This window comes from Drosophila santomea, unplaced genomic scaffold (genome assembly GCF_016746245.2).
Source record: "Drosophila santomea strain STO CAGO 1482 unplaced genomic scaffold, Prin_Dsan_1.1 Segkk85_quiver_pilon_scaf, whole genome shotgun sequence".
NCBI lineage: Eukaryota > Metazoa > Arthropoda > Insecta > Diptera > Drosophilidae > Drosophila > Drosophila santomea.
The window spans coordinates 311,204-323,303 of NW_025319021.1; the positions used below are offsets into that span (position 1 = coordinate 311,204).

Below are 12,100 nucleotides of genomic sequence, written 5' to 3' on the forward strand. Positions count from 1 at the left end.
TGTGAAAGAAGGGTCCACAGAAGTCTATTCCAGCAACCTCAAAAGCGCGAGATCCTTCCAAGCGCTCCTTGGGAAGGTCCGCCATTATATGCTTTATCAGCCGCGGCTTAATCCGAAAACATATGATGCATCTGTTCACGGCCTTGGTAACCGTCTTCCTCCCCCTAATAGGCCAATATTGGGATCGAATTGCACCCAGAAGAGGTCGAGATCCGGCATGAAGATTGGTTTCATGGTAATGAAAAAAAACCGCCAGAGTCACCGGATGGGACCTTAATAGGATTTTCGGGTGGCGGCCATCAAAGTCCAATGACGAATTCCGCCTACTCTAAGAAGTCCAAATTGATCCAGGAACGGCGAAAGCGAGGATATGGGACTAGACGAGAGACGTTTTTAGGGACTGCATGTCCTTCTGTAAATGCGCGCGCTGCACCAAACGCAGCAAACACTCGTTGCAGTGAGGGGTAAGAATTTGCAAATTTGGAGCTAGCAATTACATCCACGTACGGCGACTTTACGATGAACACACTTCGACGAAGCTCAAGCACCGGTTTGTCAGGAGAAAAAACTGTTGGACAATCTCTTTCAGGCTCCGTAAGATAGACGGGTCCATGAGCCCAGAGTGACGACTCGCTAAGCTCAGACGGGAGGGATCCTCTGGATAAGATGTCAGCCGGATTTAAAGCTGTTGGAACATAACGCCAAGCCGTGGCATCTGTCAGTTCCTGAATGGCAGCAACCCTATTTGCCACAAATATGTTGAACCTGGCGGGCTCATCTCGGATCCAGGAAAGTGCCACCGCCGTGTCGCACCAACAATAGTAGCGTCCTTTAAATACTTTCAAGCCAACTATTTCTCTCATGATTTTAGCCAGAAGATCCGCACCACAAAGCTCCAGCGTTGGTACTGATATGGTCTTCAACGGAGCTATGCGTGACTTCGAACAAAGCAAATGGCTACATCTTTGATTCCCTTTAGAAACCACATAAACGCAGGCTCCATAGGCATCAATGCTTGCATCACAAAAACCATGCACCTCAAGACCAGACTCTGCGCTTAACACGAACCGAAGGAAACTAACATGACTTATTGTTTCAAAACTGCGACATATATCAAGCCATTTCGTGTTATGAGTTTCCGGGAGGCTTTCATCCCAGGACAGCTTTTCCTTGCAGAGCTGCTGCAAAAAGATTTTACACCTTGTGATTACAGGACCGACCAGGCCGAGAGGATCTTAAAATTTAGCAATCGCAGACAAAACAGAGCGCCTGCAGGGTCTCAATGGCGACTGAAAGGCAGAGAACGAAAACAATAGCTAGTCGGAGGCGGGAGCGAGACCTAAAGTTTTGGTGAAATCGCTACCATCTTCAAACTTCAGGAACTACTCCTTGTCCTCGGCGGGCACACCCTCCAGCACAAGCGCCTTAGCTTGAGCTTGCCCTTCGCAAGAATGCCAGCCGTCTGCTGCATTATGCTGATAGCATCCTTTTCCGTGCCGGAGCCGGAGATAAGATCATCCACGTAAAAAAAGCGCGGAAGGATTTCTGATCCAACGCTGCCTGCTCATCGATTGATAACTGGTGCATAGCCCTTACGGATAACAAGGAGGTTGGTTTGGTGCCGTAAGTAACTGTGTCGAGTTTGTATACTTGAAGGTCATCGAGCGGGGAGTCCCTCCAGACAATGCACTGCAAATAGCTATCTTCCTGCGAGACCCTTACACATCGGTACATTTTACATATGTCTCCTGTAACGGCAACTGGGTGCGAGCGAAATCGAATTAGGATGTGAAATAGCTTGGGCTGGATGACCGGGCCGGCCATTAACGCATCGTTAAGCGAGTAACCGGTGGAAGTGGCAGCTGATCCGTCAAAAACAATGCGAAGCTTGGTGGTAGAGATATCCTCCTCCATAACGCAGTGATGTGGTAAAAAATATCGGCACGAGCTGACCTCGGAGGCAGGCACAGGCGACATATGTCCCAGATCACGATATTCCTTCATGAACGCCGCATATTTAACCCTCAAGCCAGGGTGCTTTGTAAGCTTCCTTTCCAGCGACAAAAATCTCCGCAAAGCCTGAGGATAGGAATCTCCTAAAAAGTCCAAATGGAGTTTTAGCGGCAACCGTACCGAGTAATCGCCAGCTGGCAATCGGGTGTAATTTGTAACAAAGTGGGCCTCGCAATCTAGCTCCTCTTTAGTGGCTTGAACTATTGGGCCGGGACAATTTACTACCTCGCCAAAAGTAAATCAAGTACAACATCAATGCTGTTTTTCTCGCTAACTGCAGAAGGAACGCGTGAAGCTATTAAGGCGCTACCGCATGGGCGCGCGCAGCCTCCAGACACAACCCAGCCCAGACGAGTTTTTTGAAGCAGTGGCAGTCCTGGCAACAACTTTATCTGACCTACGCACAGCAGCTCATAAAACAGGATAGTTCCTATTAATAGGTCAACACGCTGACCCTTATGAAATTCCGGGTCGGCGAGCTGCAGGTTTTTTTGGAATCTTCCAGTCCCCAATGTCCACATTAAAGCTTGGCTTGCGTCGCAATTCCTACCGAGAATCCATCAGTCGCGAAATTGGAATCCCCGATTCCAGTGACGGAGCCAGAAGACCTCGACCTCTTAAGTTGCAGTTGATTTCCAAACCGAGAGGCGACCAAGTGCAGCTGAGAGCCAGAATCTAACAAGGCCCTGCAGGGAACGAACAGTACCGACCGATTCTGCACTAGAACGGTTGCAGTGGCTAGCAGCACAAGGTACCTACCGAGATCCTGGGCAATTAGAGTAGAAGAAGTCGAAAGCGGGCGAAAGATTCAGTGTGGGAACTTGAAGACACCGGAACATATAGCTGCGGGGAAGGTGGACCATCTAGATGGAGCAGCGTATGATGCCTGATTCCACAGGTGCGGCAGCGGCTCGAGCTGCATTGCCGTAGCTGATGACCTGCCTTAAGGCAGTTTAGGCAATGTGCTAGCCTCTTTGCCTCGCGCAGACGATCTACTGGCGCTAAGTCTCTAAATTGCGGGCAATAATATATGGCATGCGATGCACTCTGCATCGCTGTTCCAGGAATGCAGCCATCGATTCCCATGACGGAATAAGGTTGACAAGGACCGGATCCTCCAAGCGCTCCTCCCACTTAACTTGGCTCGCCGCATCCAATTTTTGCAGCAGCACTTGCACTATGATGCATCCAGCGATTTGCTCAGTGGTGCCCAAACCCTTCAACGCACGAATGTGAGCGTTAAACTTGTCCGACAACTCCCGAAGCGATGCCGCTGAACCATTCCGTACTACCTTTAGACCTAGAATCTCGGTGATGTGCGTCAAACCTTTTTTGAAGCAACTCTAGAGCCGCTTCGTAATTGCCGTTTGAGATCTCCAATGATCGGATAGTTTCCAGCGCCGAATCCCTCAAACATGACCGCAGATGCTGAAATTTCTCAATGTTGGAGAGGTCCGGATGGCTGTCGATTATGCTCGTTAACACGGAGTAAAAATCCGCCCAGTTAATGTAGCCTCCGCCAAACGTTGGCAGCTGCACAGGCGGCAACGGCATCGGCCTCGGCCGCGGCTGCGTCTGATGACCACTACACTGGTGGGGCACAACACCTTCCGCAAGCGTCGAGTGCGGCGCGAAATGCACATTGCGTTTGGCTATTTCCGAGCTCACACTAGCCTTGAATTCTACGATGAGTTCATCGAAACTCTCACTCATTTCACTGCTAATTTCGTCGAAATCTAATTCCTCCAGTTCTGTATGCAGAACATTGAAGGCACTTTGCAGCTCATCAATCTGCTCCAGCCTCACTGTAAGAATGGGTTCGTCGTAGCCGCTTAGCGTCTCATTAGACAGAGACGTTTGTAGCCTCTGCAACCTGCTGAACAACGTATTGGCTTTGCACTTTAAAAGGGTCACCCTGTTTTTGTCACTTTCAGCGGGCATAGCAACAAATCGCTCTAAACTCGGTTCAGCGGGAAGATGAGCACAAAACAAATGCCGAAAATGCAAGCGGAGTCAATGCACGGGGCGGCTGCACTTGATATAAGTAGCAATGTATGTATGTATATAATGCTAGCTCGCTTAAACACGGCCACTATCACATAAATCACCACTCACTTGTCCAACCGATTGCGTTTTAATATATTGATATATTTATTTATAAACGGGATAAGTGAACTAATTAATGCATGCAAATTAACACGATCACGTCGGGGTCACCAAATGTTAAGCTATTGAGCTTTTTCAATAGCTGTTGCGAATAATAAATAGCCGAATATTTTTCGATACTGTTGGTTTTGTTTATTATACTGGCAGCTAGGGCCGACCAAAGGTTATATCACATTCACAAGTTGAGTCTTTGCCGAAAAACGAAGAAGTGACAATTGGCGGGACAGACAGCCGAAATGCAGCGCCCGAGCTTAGTGTGGGCAGATAACAAAGAGAGAGTAGATAACAAAGAGAGAGTAGATAACAAAGAGAGAGAGAGTGCGATACACTATGGGCATCGCAACTGCTATTAATGACTATTTCGGCTTACAATATTAAGAGTATAAAACAAGAGAGAACGCTATAGTCGAGTTCCCCGACTATCTGATACCCGTTACTCAGCTAGTGGAAGGGAAAAGAAGAGTCTTAAACACAGTTTTTGGCGGTTTGTAGGCGTTATAGTGGGCGTGGCAGAACGTTTCTTGGCAAATCGATAGAAATTCACAAGACCAATATAAAAATGAAAAAATATCAAAACATTTTTCAAAAGTGTGGGCGTAGCAGCTTTGGGCGGTTTGAGGGCGTTAGAGTGGGCGTGGCAAAAAGTTTTTTGGTAAATAGATAGAAAATTACAAGACTAATACAAAAATAAAAAAATTTCGAAACATTTTTTAAAAGTGTGGGCGTGGCAGTTTTGGGCGGTTTGTGGGCGTTAGAGTGGGCGTGGCAACATGAATCGATAAACTTGCGCTGCTTTTATGTCCCTGGAGTTTGTATGTTTAATCTCAACTTTCTAGCTTTAGTAGTTCCTGAGATCTCGACGTTCATACGGACGGACAGATGGACGGACAGACGGACATGGCCAGATCGACTCGGCTATTGATCCTGATCAAGAATATATATACTTTATATGGTCGGAAACGCTTCCTTCTGCCTGTTAGATGTTATGATTAAAAAGATCGAACACGAAAGTGTAAAAACTGTGCATGTACCTGCTTCGTACATGCACAACTATGGATGCTGCCATAGGTGCGTACATAAGAACTAGCACCAGAGTAACTAGTATACCCTTTTACTCTACGAGTAACGGGTATAGTTAGTCTACTGCACAGTTTTGGCGGCTGCATGACCCAACAGGTATAATAACCTATTTTTTCGTTTTAGGAATTTATATTCATTGATTCGAAGGGTATTAAATTTATTGTTCTTGGTCTGATTTGAGAAAATGTAGTTTTGGCCATTATAATTTGATGTTAAATCAAAAAATGAGGGAAGATACGAAAAATAAATTTGTTCTGGAAGAGCTGAAAACCAAGCTTCAAAGTCGGGTCAGAACCATTCGTCGATTAAACGAAAGACTAGACCAGGGAGCTGTTCCGATTTTAGAGGAAGAATTAAAATGTCGACTCGAAAACTTAAATGTTGTGGGAGATCGAGGAGATGTTTTCTCTTAAGTCGTCTGCGGGTGTGGATGTTGTCCATAAAGTTTATGGACAAGTTCTTTATCCTTCTCAGGTATCTGTTGCTGTGCCTGTAGATTTCGTTGGCGACTAAAGGCATTTCAAGTTTCTTGGGAATTGTTAGGTATTCGTGGTAGGGATGCGCGTTGGAGGCAATTCTCAAGCACTTATTCTGGAGCCACTGTATTCTGAGGCGGTTTGAGTGGCTTGCCGTGCCCCACAGCTGTATCCCGTAAGTCCAGATTGGCTTGAGAATTGCCTTGTAGACCAGGAGCTTTATGTTCTGCCTTAGCTTGGATCTTCTCCTTATAAGCCATTGCATCTGCCTTAATCGTGCATCGGCCTGTATGCGTTTTGTTATTATATGAGGGCGCCATGTCAGCCTGCGGTCCAAGGTCAGTCCCAGGTACTTAGGCGTGGGCACGTTGGGAATATTGTCTCCGTTTAGCGTGACGGGTGGGCACTCTCTTTTTCGTACTGAAAAGGTGCTTTGTGTAGATTTCTCCGCGTTCACTACGATGTTCCACCTTTTAAGCTAGGGATGTAGCGCGTCCCGTTGCCTTTGTACCATGTCAGAGGCTTCTTGCAAGCGTCAGCGAAATTTCGGGATCAGCTTCTGTAGCCCCAACGTATGCGCGACTTTTGTATTTGGCATTGCCAAAATTTAGTTGAGATTATTCGGAATTAAAAAATTTCATCAGTCCTTTTGAAACTTTTGTTCATAAAGGCGCTAGCACTCCAGTTATCGAAAAATGTAACCATTTAATTTCTTGCCTTAGTAATGAAGCTTTAGGAACAATTAAAGATTACCAAGTTACCAAGCGAAAAGGACTGACCAGTTTAAAAAAGACTAACGATACTTCAACATTGTTTAGCCTTCAGCAAATATAGCATCAGTCCGAATCCTCCTTGAGAAACCTTATCAAAACTGATTTGTCGATATATGGTTCTCTGTTATCGATAGGAGGCGATAAAATTTCAAATGCATTGATTTTATTTATTGCTTTATTTTGGTATTGAATAGATTCGACCCAGTGCCCAAACAAAAATGGGAAGAAAAGCGAGATTATGAGGCTTTGCCGCTGTGGTCCGAAAAAATGTTAAATCGCAGATAACAGCATTTATCAGCTAAAGAATCGACAAAGCCGAAGCAAGACAAATTATTGTTAAACAAGCCACATAATCGTAGCTCATTTGTGTGTTGCTCCTCCAACAGCAAGCCTCAGCAAATTGTTAGCTATTGCAATGCAGCAGATCATTTACTTCAGAACTGTAGCCCATTTGGGCGTCTCTTTGTAATGCAAAGGTTTGAGTTTGTTAAGTCTGCCTCCTCATGTATCAATTGTCTGTTCCAAAGCCATCTGGCCGATACAATTCTGCAGTCCCGAAATAAGTTGTCAATAGTTTTATTTGTAGTGAAGAACCGTTAGAATCGATTAACAGCACACTACAGAAATTTTGGTCACTGGTGGAAATGCCAAATCAAAAAAAAATTTGTGACGTTCAGCCTTGCCTCGGGTAGTCAGGGCTGGCCAGGGTCGTCCAGGAAATTTCTTTGTTTCAGGACAATGGTGCTAGAGAGGAATCCCCGACCCGAGTCCCAGTGATAATGCGCAGAGTTAACCTTAACTAGGCTTAAATATAGACGCAGAGTTTATTCATTCCTTTTCCCGGTTACAATAATTACATAGAACTGTACGGGGCTCCCTCGGCCTAGTTTCCGTCTTCCACAGCGAGGCTCTTCGTACCTCGCGTCTTCGTCCGGGGACGCAGTCTTCCGTACGCGGCCGCTCCGAATTCCGTCGAGTACCCTGGAATCAACGTAAGCAGATGTTGTTGGACCCCGAAGTCGGCGGGACCGTGAAGTCAGCGTAGAGAAGTATGTAGGACCCTGAAGTCAGCGTAGAGAATTATATGGGACCCTGAAGTCAGCGTAGAGAATTATACGGGACCCTGAAGTCAGCGTAGAGAATTATACGGGACCCTGAAGTCAGCGTAGAGAAGTATGTAGGACCCTGAAGTCAGCGTATAGATACGTAATTAGGACCCTGAAGTCAACGTATAGACATAAGCAGGACCCTGAAGTCTGCGTAGATACGTAAGTAGGACCCTGAAGTCAACGTATAGACGTAAGCAGGACCCTGAAGTCAGCTAGGGTGGGGTATATACGTAGGGGTTGATCTTACTCTCCAATAGTTACCACTTGTTGATCCCGGTCCTGATCTTGCTGCTTTCCCGCTCGCTGGTGACGTCCACCTCGGTCGACTCCGACCACCGACTGCCCATTCTGAGGCCAGCCGCCCACTTTATATAGCGCTTGGCTTAGTGTGCCCGTATGTCCGTATGTCCGAATTGCCCGACTTAGTGTGGCCGGGTTTCGGGGTTAGTGTGCCCCTCTAGTTATTTGGGCGCCTTGTTTGAATTTGAACTTCTTTATGTTGATTATTTATTATGTTTTGGTTTTATCTATTATTATGTATTATGTCTTATTTATTATGTATCATGTATTAGGTATTATTTATTATTTATTATGTATTATTTATTATGAATTATTTATTATTTATTATTGTGCGCGCCCGCGTCACACTCCCCCCTCCTTTGGGAAGTGACGCTTCACCGTCACATAATTGCCACGGTTTGATATGATGCGCCACCACCTTTCTCCGTCTTTTTCTAGCCATCGCCGTTGGGTCCTTTTCTGTTTGTGCGCCAGGTTTGCCCTTATTTTTGCCATTACTTCGTCCGATATCTTGGCTCCGGTTGGCACCGTCCACCCCAACTCGTTGATGGTCTCGGTGTAGAGCTCTAGTATATCCCTGTCCGGCGACGCAGATTCCACGGCTCTCATCTCGTTGTCCTTCAGGGTTGGCGGAGTGCCCGCTGCTACCCTGATCGTGCCTGTTGTCGTTGTCGTACGGGCCTGTGCTTGTTGGTTCAGCGCCCGCCATTCGCCTGGCTCCCGGCTTCTCCTCGGGTGTTCCCCTTCAGCCCTCGGGAGGTGCGCCACTCTGGTTCCGCCATCGACGTTCGGTAGGATCATGAATGTTATTTCAATTCTCCGACCCCCGAACTCTACTCTCGCTACAAATCCTCCGATCGCCTTCCGCCATGATCCGTCCGCCAGCGATATTTCCGCGTTTATCCTGATCCACTGTCCCTCTCCTCTTAGATCCTGGAACATGTTCCTACTTATTGCGCTTCTCGTCGCTCCGGTGTCTATTATGCCCTTGGCACTCCTACACCCTATTCCGAATTGTGCTACTATTTGGTAGCCGTCACATCTCATATCGCCTGTTGCTGGACCTATTCTTCTTGCCTGAGCTGCCAGCTTTACTGGCCCAGGCCTCCTCCGTTTCCCGCCTTAGCTCAGCAACACTCCGTTGTCCTGACTCCGTTCCTTCCGCACACCCAGCAGAACAGCCTTGGTGGGTTGCCGCATGTGCGGGCCATATGACCGGTTCCTCCGCATCTCATGCATATCTCTGGCCTTAGTGCCTGTGGTCCTGCTTGTCCGGTTCGTGCTTCCGTTTGCTCAATTTCCTCCACTTCCTCGGCTAGCTTAAGGAACTCCGTTAGCGTTGTAAATCCGTTCCTCCTTGTGTACAGTTTTAGCTTGCTCCTGCAGTTCTTGTACACCCAATCCAGCTTTTCAGCTTTCGACAGTCTCGTGAACCTCATGAGCTTCCTCAGGTTCATCGCGTATTCCCTTACTGGCTCGTTCTCTCTCTGTCTCAACTGTGCTATTTGGGTTAGCAACTGCTCCTCGTACCTCGGTGGTAAGAAGTACTCTAACACTTCCGTTCTCAATTGAACCCACGAGTCGATCTTTGTTGGTGTCGTGTTCCACCAATCTATGGCGATTCCCTCCAGTATAAACGGCATTGTTTGGACCAGCTGATCGTGCCGTAGTCCGTATCCGGTGGCCCACTGCTCCATTTTCTCGAGGAATTCCAGCGGGTTTGTCGTCCCCTGGTATCTGATCCCCCAATTCCGCACTCTATCGATTGTTCCCGTTTCCATTTTTTCTTCCATTTTTGTCTCCTTCCCGTCGTCCATCCTTGTGTTTTTTTTCTGTTATCACAATCTCTGGATGTCGGGTGGGGCTTTTCTCCTTCTTATACTTCTCCGCCAGCAGTGTCAGCTTCTTCTTTGTCGCTTCTGCGTGGTCTGTCCTCTTCGAAAAAGCAGCCAATGTTCTCCGTAAATCCTCGCTTTTCCCTGACGGATCCAATCCGAATTCACTTGCGTATTCTGCTAGTTCGGGTTTTGTTGCCATATACACCCAACTAGACATCACTCTCCCGGCGTCGGTTTCCTCTAATCACCACTTTAGCCTGTTCGGGCGCCACCTGTGACGTTCAGCCTTGCCTCGGGTAGTCAGGGCTGGCCAGGGTCGTCCAGGAGATTTCTTTGTTTCAGGACAATGGTGCTAGAGAGGAATCCCCGACCCGAGTCCCAGTGATAATGCGCAGAGTTAACCTTAACTAGGCTTAAATATAGACGCAGAGTTTATTCATTCCTTTTCCGGGTTACAATAATTACATAGAACTGTACGGGGCTCCCTCGGCCTAGTTTCCGTCTTCCACAGCGAGGCTCTTCGTACCTCGCGTCTTCGTCCGGGGACGCGGTCTTCCGTACGCGGCCGCTCCGAATTCCGTCGAGTACCCTGGAATTAACGTAAGCAGATGTTGTTGGACCCTGAAGTCGGCGTAGAGAATTATACGGGACCCTGAAGTCAGCGTAGAGAAGTATGTAGGACCCTGAAGTCAGCGTAGAGAATTATATGGGACCCTGAAGTCAGCGTAGAGAATTATATAGGACCCTGAAGTCAGCGAAGAGAATTATATGTAGGACCCTGAAGTCAGCGTAGAGAAGTATGTAGGACCCTGAAGTCAGCGTATAGATACGTAATTAGGACCCTGAAGTCAACGTATAGACATAAGCAGGACCCTGAAGTCTGCGTAGATACGTAAGTAGGACCCTGAAGTCAACGTATAGACGTAAGCAGGACCCTGAAGTCAGCTAGGGTGGGGTATATACGTACGGGTTGATCTTACTCTCCAATAGTTACCACTTGTTGATCCCGGTCCTGATCTTGCTGCTTTCCCGCTCGCTGGTGACGTCCACCTCGGTCGACTCCGACCACCGACTGCCCATTCTGAGGCCAGCCGCCCACTTTATATAGCGCTTGGCTTAGTGTGCCCGTATGTCCGTATGTCCGAATTGCCCGACTTAGTGTGGCCGGGTTTCGGGGTTAGTGTGCCCCTCTAGTTATTTGGGCGCCTTGTTTGAATTTGAACTTCTTTATGATGATTATTTATTATGTTTTGGTTTTATCTATTATTATGTATTATGTCTTATTTATTATGTATCATGTATTAGGTATTATTTATTATTTATTATGTATTATTTATTATGAATTATTTATTATTTATTATTGTGCGCGCCCGCGTCACAAATTATGTCTCCTGAGCACAAATAATGTGAAGATCTTTACAGGAAGACTTCTCTGGTATTGCCATCAGGTCGGTTTGATGTTAGGCTGCCGTTTAAGTCCGCACGTCCAGCAAAATGTGATCGGTCGGTTCCGACACTCCCGCATCCAGTGATCCTGGCTTCCGCACCTATGGCAGGCTTGCGCTGGGTTTAACACAAACCCCCGCCGCGCCGGGTCTGGTCCCCGCCCGTTCGTTTCGTGCCTCGATGGTCCTGTGGGCTCCTCTTGGCACCTTCTGCACACCGCGTGCTGTTCCCCTCTTGGGAAATCCCGCTGGTGGCGGGCTCTGTGCGTCCGCTCTGACTCGAACCGCTCCCTTTGGGAGTCCAGTTCCCCGAATTCGTCGGCCAGGACCATCAGAGCATCCAGGTGTCGGCACTCGTACGGGCGGACAAACATCCGTAGAGCTGGAGTGCTGTTCTCCCTTATCCTCTCCAAGGTCTCTTTCTGGGACATCCCCAAAGGCCGCATTAGGGTCTGCATGTCCACCATGTAATCTTTGAAGCACTCGCCATGCCGCTGCTTCCTCTGCCTGACCTGGTCTGCCAGCTTCGTCATGAAGCCTCTGTGCAGGAAAAATTCTTGGAAGCTGTGGATAAATTCAGCCCATGTCTCCCAGAATCTGTTGTTGGCGATGAACCACTTTAGGGCCCTGCCCTTTAGCAGTTCCGGCATCGCTCGCGGGATTTGGTTGATGTCCAGGCCGTACGTCATTGCTGACCACTCCACCTGCTCCAGGAATTCCAATGGCTTGTCGTGACCGTCGTACCGGAAGCTCGACTCCCGCACCTGTTTCGCCACCTTCGCGTAATCCGGAGGGGCTACCCTTGCGATGTCTCGCCGATCGCGGCTGGGCTCCCGCCTCTCCCTTCTTTCGCGGCTGCTTTCCCGCCGTTCACTCCCGGTTTCCTGCCTTTCGGGTCTG

General features: G+C 47.9%; 1 protein-coding gene across 1 annotated transcript; it reads right to left on the reverse strand.

The window, feature by feature from the left end:
* Positions 1-9,044: 9,044 nt before the first annotated feature.
* LOC122756646 (activity-regulated cytoskeleton-associated protein-like) lies at positions 9,045-9,734 on the reverse strand. Its single transcript, XM_044006864.1, has one exon. The coding sequence runs from the start codon at positions 9,732-9,734 to the stop codon at positions 9,045-9,047; it is 690 nt and encodes a 229-aa protein (XP_043862799.1).
* Positions 9,735-12,100: the final 2,366 nt, after the last annotated feature.

Coding starts and splice junctions, on each gene's coding strand:
- LOC122756646 (XM_044006864.1), bottom strand. CDS start 9,734: ATGGACGACGGGAAGGAGACAAAAATGGAAGAAAAAATGGAAACGGGA.